Here is a 16,611-nt window from a genome sequence, read left to right on the forward strand (position 1 = left end):
TAATTTGAACTAATAAAAAATTACAAAAAAACAACAATGAAAGAAGACAGCCATAAAAGTACAAATACAATATGATTATATTTATGTGACAGTACAAAATAAACAAATCCATACAGACAAAATACATGCATACAGTTTTGGTTGCCTGGGACAAAGTAGAGGAGGATGAATAAATGAGAAAATGATAATTATCAAATAGGTACAGAATTTCTTCTTGACTTGGTTAATCATAAGAGTTGTATAAGTGGATATGTTTGAAATTGCTGAAATGTACATCTTACAAGGGTAAATTTATGGCATAAAAATCACATGTCAATACTTTCCTTTTAAATCCAAAAAAAAGCAGATGGCCCTTTTTATATCATCTTTGTTCTGGGGCAGGGGGAATCAAGGGTTAATCCACAGATCCTCTCATTAGGAATATCCCTTGCTTTCAAAGGAGTTGTGACTCCATTCTTTTCTTCTCTTAACTCATGACAAGCTTCAAGACTGTCAGTTCCTGGGTAGTAATGACCACTGATGGGCCTCGGCACTTGTGAAGAGTTCACACACTGGCAGCTCAGTATGTAGCCAGTTGATAGCTAGACAGCAGGTTCACTTTGGCGGTAGTTTCAATCCTAAATCCTTAACTAAAAGTAATTGTAAGACAGAACAAGGTCACACACTAGAAATAAATTCCATCGTTTTCACTTCCTCCCTCTGAGATGTTAATGAGAGAAGCTGCTCTGCATAAGATGGGACATCTTCCAAATTCCCAATGACATTATTGGCAGGATCAGAAGCAACTGCGAGAGAATCAAACCATCTCCCTCTCTGCTCCTTGCCATCACCTACGAATCTGAAAATACTTTGTAGACACACAAATGATTCTTGCTATACCATGCAAATACAAAATGCTGTAGATGAAATCATATTTTAATGAGATCCATCTAGTGTTTTCACAACTAGACTCCTTTAGAAGAATTGACTTTGTTCCACTGATTAGAGCCCTCCCGGCTCCAACAACCATCTTATAGGGACCATGAAAGCATTGTCTTAAGAGTCAAAGAAAAAGGCACAAAAGCCTGAAGCCACGTTTCTAATCAGAGCTCTGCGTCCTTACTGGTTGACCTTTGTGGCAACTCACAGAATACCTACCCTTTTGAGATGGGCCAAGGAAACAGAAGAGCCAGTGGAGTATGACCTGTGGCCAGGCTAGTATCTTGGAAAGATCATTTTTTTTTCAAGAGAGTTGAATCCATTTTAGCAGAAAATTTCAAGTAAAATAATTCTCTATCTTTTCTTCTTCCTGGACATTCGAAGAAAAAGAACATTTCCTAGTTTTTATAAAAAGGTTTATTATCTTCATGTCTTCAAAGTGACCAAAGGGCCAGATTTAAAAGGATTTTAAAATTAAAATGACTATATTTCACAGATGATTATAGCCTTTTATTTCCAGGCAAACTTGACCTAAAGTCAGGCTTGCACACAGCCTGAGCCCCTCATGTGAGAAACATCATACCATGTCACCCCGTGAAACATCCAAAGCAATACCCTGTGTCAAGAAACTATAAGATGAAATGCTCGCTAAATGCTCCACTTGTTTGTGGCTGACAATTCTGTTTTGCCCACCCCAGTTGCCCTTTGGAGCACAGATGGCTGAAAGACACAAGGCTTTAATAGTTGATGTGCATGATGTTTTATTGAAGCTGTTTTGATGCAGCAGTTTCAATGCTAAGGACATTCTCTTGTGGTCTAATGGAAAGTCCTCATTTTTTCAATTCTTTGAAGATTTCATACATTTATAGGATTTATTCTGGTCATATCCGACTACTTCCTAACAACTTCCGCTAGTACCCCCAACCCTGTCCCCCTCCCAACTTAATGCTCCCCCTTTGTTGTTGTTGTTAATAATTCCTAAGTCCAATTAGTGCTTCTCCTATATGTGTACATATGGGGCTATCCACTGGTATATGGGCAACCCGCTAGAATCCATGTCCCCAGAGGAGAGGGACTCTCCTTCAACCAGCAACTATTAACTAGAAATGGGCCTTCTGCCAAAGGTTAGTCCTCAGAAGACCCTCTCCGCTTTGTCATGGAAATGTGTCGGGCTGGGTGTTGTACAGATCTTGTGCATGTAGCCACAGGTGCTATATATAGTTGATGTGGACAGCAGCCACATCATGGCAAAAGTCTACATTTCACAGTTACCCTCCTCATCCCCAAGCTCTGACGTTCCTTGTCCATTCTCCTGTGATGTTCCCTAGCCTTGGAAGTGGGGAGGTTAATGTAAATAACTCATCGACAGCGGATCACCAACAGTCACTTATTCTTGGTACTTTGACCAGATAGGAATCTTTGTATTATCTACGACCCACTGCATAAAGATCCTTCTCTAACCAAAACTGACAGCAGAACATTCTATGGACATAAACATAAATATTTAGAAGGTAGTTTGATTATATGACCATTTAACATAACAACAACTGTAGGTTCCCCCCAGGACCTATGATTTCCTAGTCATGTGACTTTGAGCAAGTTTACTTTATCAGGCATGCCATCCTTCCTGTGGAACAGGTCTTTTATTCAATCAGAATGTGATTGGTTACCCCGTAACTGTTACAGCACTATGACATCAATGGGCACATCATGCCAAGCAGGTCAGTATTGTAACATGCAGAGAAAACTCCCATACTTGTAAGTTAAGAGCCCTTTTTAAAATGTTATCAATGACTGTGCAGACAGATGCCTCTATCTTATCTCTAAGTAGGTGGTGTCCAAACAAATGTTGATAAGAAGACACAGTAGTTTTACATTTCTATATAATAGTCAGGGATATCAAACTAAAATTTAGAATGTTCCTTTGCAGCAGCTGCTTTTGCAGCTCCAAGGCCAGTGGTTCTTAAATCTTAACTCTGCATCTGAATCACAGCTGAATTTATTAAAAATAAAATCCCCAATCACTACTTCCCTGTGTCAGAATTCTGGTTTAGTAGGACAAGAGAGTTCCCAGCAGTATGCACATGGGCTAAAAATCCAATGGTCCTGATGCACATGTCCAGGAAGAAGCTTTTTTATTGTCTTAGTGCGTTACCTACTCACCAAAGCAAGACATGACACCATCTTTTAAGGAGATCCATGGAAGGAGAGGGTCACCTTTGGCTTCACACTGACTAAATGATCCCAGTGCAATCTCTTTAATTGCAAGAAGCTGAGTCATAAATTGATGTGTCTGATGATATTTCTCTTGTTCAATGATACTGATGAGTCTCTATTTGTTTTTACTTGCTACTCGTGGACAACGTGTGCACCATAGAAACAGAGATACCAGACATAGGTAAGCAAATAACACAGGCAGCTGCCTAATGACCCTCTTACCTAAGAAACCATCCTTGAATAATGTGCAAATAGGGGATGTTTGTTCCTTAAATAAGGTTAAAGAAATAGTATGAAAGTGAGTTTGGAAATTATGTTCAGGTAAGTGTATTCCGAAAACAAAGGTCAGTATATTCAGTAGGAATTTAGTAGAGGAAAAAAAACACTCAGAAAAGAAAATAAGATAAATGAGAGATGCCAGTTCAGTGTGTCATGAGTGAGAAAGTAAGGCCAAAAGTTTCATTATGTTTCCCTAAGGTGATATCACAAATGAGTCCATAAGTTCAAATCAGTTTAATATTTTTAAGTTGCAAGTGTTTTTCTCCCAAATCTCAAAAAATGTAGTTGTCAATTATATTAAGAACAGTGACCATAATTTCCTTCATTTTTTAACTGAGAGTTGCTTTTTTGCATTTGATAACTTTCTCTAATAGCATTTTTTTCTTTTGATATAACTAAATGGGTTCTATTTTCCCTCACCAAAGGAAGTAATTGAAAAGCTCCAAACTGACCATTTACTGGCAATGCCACACAGCACTGAAATTAGTGATGAGGATTTCTATTCAACTTATTTATGTATTACACCTGTCATAACTGTTCAAACTTTCTGAAATTTCAAAGGAGAAAATGGAATTTGTTCATTTCCAAGTGCCAGCTGTCATCAAAATAGCACTAGTAGGGTATGGAATATGGATTATATTTGGGAGATGCTTCTTCCCGAATGCTAGTGCACAAAATCAGCCTTGCAACTTTGGCATAGCTGATTCTTTAAGCAAATTCAGTTGGTTGCCAATTTGCTTACTGGTGAACCACTGCATGTTAAAATTATAAGTGTTAATTCTCCATTAAATTACATTAAATCTGTGTGATTTTAAGTAGTATGAACGAAGTGGTCACTGCTGACTTGAAGATCAATAGTTTGAGAATAAAACTAACCAGAAGGTGACACAGTAGGTCGAACACATAGATTGCAAAAGAGATCCTCATATCAAATCAATATGCATTTGGTCCCGATGGAGTAAAGCAATAGGAATGTAGCAGCAAGTTTGCATGTTTTCAGAAAGCACAAAGAAACCATTGTCAATGGAGCTGAAGTGTACTTGAGAAATGGCATGAAATGGCAAGAAAATTGCATATCAATACAGGGTATGTTTCTGTCAAGAAAGTAATGTTAATCAAATTTGAAGTTGTTATGTTGCGCTATTCCCTTTTCTGAAAGCCAGTATATAAAGATGAAGAACAACCTTGATGAACAAAATATGACAAGTTACTTAGGAAAAGGTTAGAACACTGTTTGTCTTTTCCACATTGAGATCAAGAGTATTCTGTTGGCATTTCCCACACACAGTCACATGTGACCTAATCTAATCTTAGTAAGGGTACAGAACTGTTAGTAACCGTGGGCAAGCCCCTTATGGTTCTGGGTTTCCCCAGCTGAAATTTGAGGTGAATACTAATTCTAACTTAGCTTACAGGCACATTGGAGATATTCAATAATGAATGAATGTAATGCATTCCAAAGTACATTTGTGTGGATAACATTTCTCTTGGAAAAATGGCCCATGGACCCTACCTAAACAAAGCATGATTAATCTGTCTCAGTCGAAACTGCACAAATTGGCTACCGAAGTATTAAAGGTTATTTCCAGGAAAGGTTGCAACCCATCCTTTAAGAAAATATAAGCATGTTGGAGAAATCTTATTCTGAAGGTATAAAATGAACTAAATACATAAAATGTTTTCCTCAACCACCTATTTGAGAAGTCTTTGCTGTAGAGATGATTTTCTGGTAAAGCTGCCAAGTCAATTTTGGAATCTGGTGGTGCCCTTTACAATTTATGTGCAGTACCTGTCATGGTGGTTCCAGAGTTGAAAGATGTCCCTGGAATCTACTGAGTTATCTTCCTCAAAGAAGGTAACTAGAAAAAACAACCAACTATTCCAATTGAATCTGATTTTCTTCCAGTACAAAACTATAAACTGAGATTCAAAGTTACCATTTGCAAATTATATGATTACTAATATACATAAATATGTTTAAAGGCCAATTGAAATGGCACCAATGAATGCTCCAGTAAGAGAGGATGTGTATGTGGACTAGTGACAGCACAAATAAAGGGAAAATACTGCAGAAGAAGCTAGAAAGTAGAAGGTAACAAGAACATGTTGTTCCATACATGTGACAAATGGTAGAAAGGAGCTGGAAAAGAATGGTATCTTGCTTCTGGCATAGACAAGTAGGTATGAAGCAGAGTTCTCCACACTAAACATATTAGAAATAAACAGGAAATAGTTGCTCTCCTGGTAATTATCACAGTTTATTAGACTGGACGACACTGATGTCTAAGAAAGTCACTTAATTTGTACGTATTCTCCCTAAGCATTATGCAAATAAGCAAATGCAGAGATTTAGGGAAGCCTTCCTTCATGGGAAGCTGCCTGGGTAAAGACACGGAAAGCATGTGAGAATAGATGAAGAAAAAGGGTTAGTATACTTCATAAAAAAAATTTAGAACATCTCTAACTATGTGAGTAAGTGATGAAAATAATTATGAAGACACTATGGATAGAATGGATACAACTTCAAAAACACCTTCTATGAGACAGACAACAGATGTGAATCTATGTACACAACCATGTGACTATGTATGCTGGTTAATTTTGTCAACTTGACACAAAGTGGAGTCACTTGGCTAGATGTAACCTCAACTGAGAAACTGCCTCCATCAGATTGGCCCATGAACATATCTGTGGAGCATTGTCATGATTACTGATTGATGTGGATGGCCCCAGCTTACTATGGGCAGTGCCAGCCCTAGGCATGGAATCCAGGGTGGTATAAGAAGTCAGGCCTAGTAATTCATGAAGAGCAAGGCAGTAAACAGCATTCTTCCATGGTCTTTGATTCAGATCCTGATCCAGTTTGCTGCCTTGGGTTCCCACCTTGGCTTCACTAAATGGTGGACTCTAACTTATAAGCGGTAATAAACCCATTCTTCCTCAGATGTGCCTTGCCATGATATTTATCATGGCAACAAAAAAACTAGAATGTCACAATTCTACTTTAGAAATATTAAGTTCCATCACTGTCTGACAGAAGGAAAAGTGTGTTAGAGAAATGTTGGTCAGTTCAAAGGGGGAAATTGGAAATTTAATGGTGTATCTCTGACACAGTCCTCCAAGATCAACAGTTCTCTATCTTGAAACATGATTTTTGATTGACAACAGGCACCTAGGAAGATGTCAGTGTCCCCAAGGAAGGCAAAAAGATGAAAAGAAGAGTAAATTTATGAGAAATTGGGAAGGAAGTGAGAAAAAGAATGGTTGTGTTATATTTGGTGAGTTTGAGGTGACAGTGACACAAGCAATCATCCAGCTGGTGATTGGATAATGGAATATGAAAAGTGTCTCCTGACGTATTTTTCCCTTTTGTTTCTTTCTACTCTCAATGGACAATATGTGTCTATATGCTAAATGGGAAGATATATAAATTCTTTCAACTATTAAAATGTTTTCCATTGATGGCAAAAAACAGACTCTTGGGGTACATGTTGAACAAATTAGTTTTAATAACTTATTTTTTCCTCTTCCCTAGCACAAGCCCTGCACACAAGTACTATCTGGCTATGGATCCTATGTCTGAGTCACTCTACCTATCAGACACCAATACTCGAAAAGTCTACAAACTGAAATCACTCATGGAAACAAAAGATCTGTCTAAGAATTTTGAGGTGGTGGCAGGAACAGGTGATCAATGCCTTCCCTTTGATCAGAGTCACTGTGGAGATGGTGGGAAAGCCTCAGAAGCGTCATTGAACAGCCCCAGAGGTAAAATAAACAAAATTCCATCCCGTAATTGACTACAGATTTTGTTTGACTTCACTGAATCATAAAGCTATTGTTATCCTGTACTCTACCTCAACATTCTGCCTCTCATAGACAGATTTTCCACAGTCTGTCACAGAAGATGGGTACATAAAGAAAAACTTTTAAATGATATGCATTGTTATCAAAAGGTTGATATGCTTTTATTGTGTTTAACAAATAACTATTGCCCAGGGTCATTGAAATGCCTCTCAGGATACCTACCCACTCCTGGGTGCTCTTTTCTGGGAACTCCACACAGCCCAGCACTTACAGAGTTAACTGGTCCCAGTCTAGAGCCTCCAGTCCCTGGCTTCTGTCTGTGGCCTGCATTGGATCTAATGATGTCTGTTCCCAACTTCTAACACTGTCAGAAATGCTGACTATCTCACAGCATCCCTATCTTTTGCTTAACAACCATTAATGAACCTTTCTTCCTTTAAAGTATCTAGATTATTTTTAAGCTACTTTTTTTTTACTTACATCAGCTCTAGGATAAAAGATTCCAATTATTTTGCCTTTAGTGGGAGCTTAACCTTATTTTAAAACTCACTTCCCTAACTTGTACGACCAACCTTTACCTCAATTACCTGGAATTTAATGAACAAGTCTGTATCTCCCAATTAACTTCATAATTTCATAGTACTCAATCATATGTCCACCTTAGACTTATAAATTTATGGATGGTCTGTCATCATGTATTATCTATCTCATCTCCTTACTTATTCAGACTTTGTTCTTTCTCCTAGGGTTTTATGCATGCATATTTATTTTAGTGAGTTTTACAAAGTATTAATTTCACTAGATTTCATAAAGACAGCAGTAAGTATTAAACATACTATATCTTTGTTGCAAAACAATACAAAAGGAAGGGTGAAATGTTTTTAATTAAAATCAGCATACATTTACCACGTATAGAAAATTACCATTAACATCATAGTATTTATTCTTTTAGAATTTTTTCATGTGCAGCATAAGTTTTAATTCTGTAGGTGTACATTTATAGTATATATTGTCATTCTGTAACCTGCTTTTCACACTTAATGTATTATAAATCTTTCCATGTCAATAAATACTGTAAGGCCAATGGATTTAATTTGTTGGAAAGTCACTTAGTATTTCACATATTAAGAGGTTATTCTATAGCCATTTGACATTTGCCATACTGGAATTAAATTCCAACTATTATGATAGTTCAAAGTCTTCAGGTTCTTCAACTGCCATGTCTCTATTAAAGCTCTTCTGGCCAACCCCAGTCCATTAAACCTGAATTTCTTAAGCAGTATCTACGCTATGCAATTAACACTGGATTATATTTTGTCTTCTTTGCTTCCCAGTTCCTTCATGAATAAAAAGGCTTTTTCTATAGACCTTTGCAAAGTGAAACTACATCTAATATTTTATAACTACTATCTACCAATACTGAGCATGATGTAGAATCCATCAAATGTATTTATTTTATAATTGGTCAATTAAATAACTCTTATTTATGCCAGGTATTCCCTATGGGAATGTGAATCTCCTAAGTATTATAGTAAAGTGTTTCTTCTTCTCTGTATCCACATAGTGGGCCCACAATAAATATTCAAGGAGTAAATGAATAACTCAGGTGCAACATATAATCAGCTCATCTTTCAAGAAAATATATCAGGTTGGGTCTTACCTTTTATACATATTTAAAACTCTTGTGGGTATTATAAAGATTTCTGCATAAGTAATAAGGAGGAATCAGGCTTGTATTGTGCCTGAAATTGACATCCCTCTGAGTTGCCTCTAGTCTGAAAACCACTCATCTCACCTACGACATTCAACTTGCCACATAGAGGACGACTATCTCTGCTTGTCCAAATAAAGCAAAGAATTGGTTCAGTATAGGTTTTCTGCTTTGAATGCAGCAATAAGAGCCCTGATGAGCAGGATTTGCATGAACTCTTGAAGTATCAGTAATTAGAGTGCCAAAATTTCTTCGTCTATTAGAGCTGATCTCAAACTCAGTTTTTCTTCTTGTCATATCCAGTAGTGTGTTTTCTTTCATCTTGCTCTACTCATCTTTCTTTCCATGAGTGGCCTTTACCTTCATCTAATACACTTTCAAAGCAGCCTTGAGTACATCAGGTTCAGACAGACAGCTGATTGTCTGAACTCATCTGAACAGCTTTCACATACTCTTTCTGAAGCCAATGTTTTCAATATTTTTCCAGATACAGTGAATGAAATAGAAGTGAAAGTTATGGTATATACTATGTAGGTATTAACCACATCCCTTTGACCATGGAAACAATGTTTGATACCTGATAGTGATATTTTTATAAATTTCATTTAAATTAAAAACAATATTATTTTACATATCAATCCCAGTTCCCTCTTACTCACATCCTCCCATATCCTCCACTGACCCCCCATTCCATCCCCAATCACTCCCCAGAGAGGGTGAGGCCTTCCGTGAGGGACCATCAAAGTCTATCAAGTCATTTGGGGCAGGGCCTAGGCCTTCCCCCGTGTGTCTAGGCTAAGGGAGTATCCCTCCATGGGGAATGTGCTCCAAAATATGTTTGTGCACTAGGGATAAATACTGGTTCCACTGCCAGAAGCCCCATATGCTGCTCAGGCCTCCTAACTGACACCCACGTTCAGGGGGCCTGGTTCGGTCCTATGTTGGCTCCCCAGCTGGCAGATTGGGGGTCCATGAGCTCCCACTTGTTCAGGTCAGCTGCTGCTTCTATGGGTTTCCCCAGCATGGTCTTGACCCCCTTGCTCATCACTCCTCCATCTCTACAATGGATTCCAGGACTTAGACTCAGTACTTAGCTGTGAATCTCTGCTTCTGTTTCCATCAGCTACTGGATGAAGGCTCAAGGACGGCATATAAGGTAGTCATCAATCTCATTACAGGGGAAGGGCATTTAAGGTAGCCTCTCCACTATTGCTTAGAATCTTAGCTGGGACGATCTTTGTGGATTTCTGGACATTTCCCTAGTGCCAGATTTCTCTTTAAACCTATAATGGCTCCCTCTAGAAAGGTATCTCTTTTCTTGCTCTCCTCTATTCATCCACCAATTCAATTCCTGATGGTGATTTTTAAAATCTTAGACTGTGGAACCTTGGTATACATATCAGTCACCTTGAACATACTGGTGAGAAGCTCAAGTGCCCAGCTGCAACTCCTATCTCCATGGTGAACCTAGACAGCACTCACCCTTGTCACTAAATCTCAAGTGAGAGTCTTATATGGGATGCTATGGGACAATTTCATAGACTTCTGTAGAAGGAAAATTCATGCAAGAAGTTATGAAATTACAGTGTGCAAATTGGGAAAAGAGTATGACTAATTGGTAATTTCATCTTTGACGTTTTCCTGCAGATTCTTTGTCTCTCAGGGAAATGTAATTTGTTTGTAGTTTTGCTTTACAACTGTCTATCATGCACACCAGCTCCTTCTTGCCACTCCTTTGGAAGACAGCAACTACTTAATGGAGAGCTTTAAATAGAGACTTGATTTTTCCCCCTTACACAGAAGCTCATAAAGAAAAGCCTCAGATCAGTAGAAAATGGAAATGTACATCTGGGGAGTACCATTTCTAGGTTGGGAAAGAAAGCTTGCTCTAAGATGAAATGACTCAACCCCAGCATAGCTGGCATATCAGATATCCTGTATATCAGATATTTACATTACAATTCATAACAGTAGCAAAATTACATTTATGAAATATCAACAAAACTAATTTTATGGTTGGGGTGACCACAACATGAGGAACTGTATTAAAGGATCACAGCATTAGGAAGGTTGTGAACTACTGTCTAGGCCATCAACATGAGGAACTGTATTAAAGGGTCACAGCATTAGGAAGGGTGAGAACCAATGTCTAGACCATCAACATGAGGAACTGTATTAAAGGGTCACAGCATTAGGAAGGTTGAGAACTACTACTCTAATACTTTAACAAGCAACATATTGCAATTTTAAGCAGACTTTCCAACATGTCCTTAACTACTCAAGGTACAGCTAGGAAATGTTTATTAGCAAGGCAGGTCATTAATTTTCTGAACCTATTATAAAGCTAAACTGAAAAATAATGTGTTTGAGATTATTTGTCCTAAAGTTGGGGTAAATTATTAAATCCTATCAAAATTCAGAGATGACAAACTGTGTTGTGTTTCATTTTGGTTTGTTCATTTGTTTGAATTTGTGAGAAATGGCAGCCAATTGAGAATTCCAGGCTAGAGAGCCTGAATTTTCTTGATTTATCCATATAACGTCCATGTTTTCCTTGAATGACTGTACAAGTCACTGTCCCTTACCAGGGTTCCCTAAAATAGACAATAGTGCCATCGACTACTTTTGATACAGCATGAGTTCTAACACAGGATCATGAAATTTCTCAGATGTAAGTTGAAGAGCTCAGGATGGTCTCCTTTCAGATTCTAATGAGTTACGGTAAACATTGGTATAGCATGCCAAGTGCCTACTGTGTGCTGTTCAGTATAGTAGATGGTTTCTACACACTATCTCTGATCTTCACAGAAATGCACTTGTTTGTAAAGTCCTATGACTCCCATTGTGCAAGAGGAAACAGAAATTCAGATAGAGCAAGAGATTTGCGGGGATACAGGTACCAATAGCAGAACTCAAACCAAGTTAGCCTCATTTATAAAAACATCTTCTATGAAAAGACAAAAACATAGAATAGCACTATCCCACACTCCACACCTTTGTACTAAAATTCAGGATCTCTGGGGAGGATACAAATTTTGAAAGTACTTTGTAATCTAGTGACATGCATTTCAGCAGTCAGGTTTCCTTTTCCTGTTACAACATTTTCTCTGATTTTGTGTAAACTAAATGTGTACTGATAGTGCACCATATAGCATTCACATAGTCTGTAAATGTAATTATTCAAATAAATCTCCAGGAAGCCTTGTCACATTTCTTTGGAAGATTCTGCAACTAGGAACTTCACCAAATTTTCCTTAAGGGACCAAGGCAGGAAACCTTCATTTTATTAAATGTCCTGAGTGCAGTAGTAACTACAAATTTTTTTTGAAGGAAAGAATGGGAACATCCTGAAATAGAATTTCATATGATAGTCCCCTGGTTCTTCTCCTGGAAAGAAACCTCTATCTCTTCCAATGTGATATACTTTGATTTGAATCCCAATAAAAAAGAAACATTTGTCATTTTCCTCATCAATACTTCAATGGGTTTAGCAAAGAAGTTGAAGGAGCACCATTCCCCAGCATTGTGTATGAGTTTGAAACTGACTTTGAAAGATGCTTTTAAAACATGCATGGATGATGTCGTAGAAACTTAGGTTCCATTTATTATTTTTACTGCAGCTTTCTTTAATTCTACAGAGAACTCAAGCTAATGAGTCATGTAACAGATGACCGAGTACTTAAGCAGAATGTGAAATGGTAATAGGTGGGTTATAAAACAAAATTTGTGACAAGCTGAATGCACTTGTGTTTTTCCAAGTAGATACAAAGGGTGAAGGATTGACGGGACAGTCTAAAATTCATCAATGACTTAATATGGTTTTCTGTGACCTCACCACAGATTATATGTCTATTTTCAACTGCATCTTTAAATACATTGACCTCAGAAGCCAGCAGGGCTTAGGCAATATCAGTTGACTGCAAAAAGTTTTTCCATGGAAGAGAAATAACTCTTAAGTCTTTACACCTTTAAAAGGTGGATTTAGGGTATTTATGAAACTAGCTACGTGATTCCTTTCAACTTTATGGGAAATTATGGCATCTGGTAATATTAAATATAGAAACAATCATTTGTGTGCCTTCCTAAATCTAGCTGAGGTACATTCCTAAGCGCTACTCTTTCCTTGACATCTGCATACTGTTCCCAAATACTGTATTTGTGATTAATGAAAAGATGATAAGACAACAATTAGTGACTTCTTGGTAGCATCAGTGATGTCAAAAAGGAAGGGAACAGAGTAGAGAAACAGAAAATGATTTGGGTTTTCCAGTGCAGTGAGGGCAGTAATAATTTCCCTACATTCCTTTGGTATACTATATGACTTCTTGGTGATAACCATTTGAAGGTATAGAAGGATATTTCTGAATAAAATTACAGACAAGCCTCAGCATTAGTAAAACAAATGCTGTATTTAAGACTCTAAAAAAGAGTCAGTGTTTTATTTTATAGTTGAGAATATTTCAGGGTAATAGCAGAAGCAAGGGAGGGAGTAAGAAGTTATGACCTTATCCTAGAGTCAGAAGATTTGAGCCAGGCAATGGTGGCACACACCTGTAATCCCAGCACTTGGGAGGCAGAGGCAGGTAGATCTCTGTGAGTTCGATGCCAGCCTGGTCAACAGCGTGAGTTCTAGGACAACCGGGACTGATACACAGAGAAACCCTGTCTCAAAAAAAACTGATTTGAAACATGAATAGGCCTTGAGTAAGAGTGAGAACAACTGGATGGATGCCCATATGAGCTCACAGAGACTGTGACAGCAGGCACACAACCTGCATAGCTTCAAACTCGACAAAAACACCATACAGACAAGAGGAAGTAGATGCAAAATACCACTCCTAACCAGGAAGCTATAGCTGCTGGGAAAGGGGAAATCAGCTTTCTCTAACGGTGTGTCACAGGGTACATCATCCCCACTCCAGAGAGGGCCCCATGTTCTGTAGTAGTTGACCAACACAAAGGGGACTCCATGGGGTGGGGGTGTTTCATTGTGTATGGTTTAGGCAGTTTTTGTTTTGCTGGGAGCTTTTGATTGTTTTGAGAGAAAAAAAACTAAAGTTGGATGGGTGAGAAGGTGGGGAGGATCTGAGAGGAGTTGTGGAAAGGAAAAGAATAAGATCAAAATATATTGTAGGAAAACTATTTTCAACTAAAATGGAAATTAGAGAGAGAACAAAGACATAGCCTTAAGGTCAGGATAAGGGTAAGAGGTATAAGAGTCATGAATCCCAGGGTTTTCAAAGAGACACATCTTTCCTGCTGAAAACGAGAAAATTGAAACCAGGCATTGGGGTAAGAATGCTCTGAGAGAATTGCTTAAATAGTATCTGCTTTCTAAATAATAGCAGTCAGTCACCTGTGGCCAAATCCCCAGCTAGGTTGCACGGTTCTTCCTGTGCATTTTTTTAAATCCAACATCCTTGTTAGGGTTAGCAGCTGCTTATAAAAATTGTATTTGACAGTCTTAAACTTCAGGCAAAATACTTTTTTAACCCCTCAATAATACTGTGATTTTTTTGTTGTTCATTAGTGAAAACCTAGAAACCTAATAATTCACCAGTCATTTCATAACATGTGGTACATATGAGGAAATAACATGCAGCCATTAAAAAGGTATAGAAATCCATTGTACTCTTAGTGGGCTAGAGCTTGCAGGAGCTACGGCAGAGGACATTCAGTACTTATTATCCCACCAGAAGGAGAGCTAGCCTAGTTTCTGTATTGCCCTGATTGTGTCTACTAACAATGATCAAAACAATAGAATCTTGATTTGTGTGAGCAGATATAACTTGAGGACATCAAATATACTGATAACCACCCAGGTTCTAGAATCAAACTGAACAGATATGAACCTCAGATCCTTCACTCTTGGGAAAGTTGTCTAACATTTCTGAGCTACAGATTCCTTAAAGTGAAAACACTAGTAGTGTCCACCCAATTCATTTGTTCAATAAAGCACATAATAAAAAATAAAACTCCCTAGTAAAAAATGCCTAATGAAATATCTTGAATGGTGTGTGCACACAGTAAATATTACCTGTAGTTCTGATCAGTATTGTTGTGTTGTTACTAACAATGATTACAATAGTCGCCAGAACACTGGATAGGTGACTTTGGAAAGAGGTATGCTGTGTATCCTAGGGAAACATGAGAGAAGTAGTAGTCAAGACAAATTAGGATACAGCTGTCATGTGTGCTTTGACTAAGTTCTGGTTCTGATCTGTGTTAGGTAATGCCCCAAATGTCACCTGTAATCAAAATAATTCTCCTTTTATTTACCATAAAATTTATTCTGCAACAATTCTGTTCAGATGTGAACTTAGTGTTCAGAGAAGGGATTTTTCACCTTTTTTTAATTTTATTAGTTCTAATTAGGAACAAGCTTGCTTCACATGTCAATCCCTTCTCCCTCTCCCCCCCCCAACATCCCACCTGCCCCTAGCCATCCCTCCTCTACTCCCCAGGCAGGGTAAGGCCCTCAAAAGGGGCTCCCCAAAGTCTACCACATCATCCTGGGCCAGGCCTAGGCCCTTCCCCATGTGTCCAGGCCAAGAGAGCATCCCTTCACATGGGATGGGCTCTCAAAATCCCTTCTTTTTTTAAGACCTTACGTATTTAATACAGTGCATTACCCCTGTACAAATGGAAAAAAAATAAGTTCAACATTTCTAGACCAATATGGCTGTTAATTTTTGTGCAATGCGAACTCAACACGGTAAACTGGGATACTTTTTTCCAAAGTTGACAGCACAGCTAAAGTTTCAGAGAAGAGAATTATCTGGGACAGTATCACATTACTTCATCATTTAAACACTTTATACAAACCTTGACGGCATGGAATATGGATATGTTAAGATAGAAAAGATCACCTAAAGACAGCAGATGGCATAGGCACAAGGCAACATGAAGAAACCTAGTACTAGACATCTGGTAGAAAAACAGAATGGTGGGGAAAGGTGGAGAAATAAGAATGAAATAAAATCATCCATTGGTATCCATAGAAGATGTTCAAGTATCTTCCATAAAATGGCATTTTATATGAATGTGATCTGTGCACATTCTTTCTTATCCTTCACATCTTCTCTAGATTGCTTACAATATCTAATACAATGCCAATGCTATGTAAATGGTTGCATGTTGAATTGTTCAGGAAATGATCAGAAAAACTCTGTGAGCGTTCAGTGTAGATACAATTTGTTAATATTTTCCATCTATAGTTGGTTGGATCCAAGGGTGTAGAATCCACATATACAGAGAGCTGGCCGGACTGCATCCCCACAGTACAGTACTGTCAGAAATGCGACTTATACCCCCCTCCATTTAAAGACTGGAAGCATAGAACCTTGATTCTTTTTTATTTAAGATGACTACCCAAACTAATAGAACTTCCTTATCACAGCCCCCAGTGTCATGCATTTCCCAGCTGTCCACTTAACAATCACCTCAACTGATTTCAAAGAAAACTCCCCGGCCAAAAACTGAAATAATGACAGAGATCACACACTAACAGGCTGCAAATCATTTAAATAATATTTTGAGTGGTGTATTATGGTAACCTATAAATAACTAATTGCGTAAAATTGCTTTAGTAGTTTCTAGATGGCAGCTTTAATTAAAAGCACCAGAGACATTTAGAAGTTTAGAAATGGATGGCATGTAATTTGCCCTTTTACCAACCA

At 38.0% G+C, this 16,611-nt stretch overlaps 1 protein-coding gene and 1 long non-coding RNA gene across 2 annotated transcripts in view; one reads left to right on the plus strand and one right to left on the minus strand.

Moving 5' to 3' along the window:
- The window catches only part of Tenm1 (teneurin transmembrane protein 1), a 362,575-nt gene that overhangs the window by 255,516 nt on the left and 90,448 nt on the right, over positions 1-16,611 (plus strand). The window contains exons 17-18 of the mRNA XM_027433524.2: positions 3,296-3,316; positions 6,950-7,182. Coding sequence (XP_027289325.1) covers positions 3,296-3,316; positions 6,950-7,182 — 254 coding nt within the window. The remainder of the gene's footprint in view (positions 1-3,295; positions 3,317-6,949; positions 7,183-16,611) is intronic.
- LOC118239426 lies at positions 72-15,079 on the minus strand. The gene is made up of 3 exons (XR_004771482.1): positions 14,970-15,079; positions 1,138-1,288; positions 72-629 (listed from the first exon to the last, which is right to left on the minus strand). It is a non-coding gene; the product is annotated as an uncharacterized LOC118239426 (long non-coding RNA).

Source organism: Cricetulus griseus, chromosome X, assembly GCF_003668045.3.
Source record: "Cricetulus griseus strain 17A/GY chromosome X, alternate assembly CriGri-PICRH-1.0, whole genome shotgun sequence".
Lineage (NCBI taxonomy): Eukaryota > Metazoa > Chordata > Mammalia > Rodentia > Cricetidae > Cricetulus > Cricetulus griseus.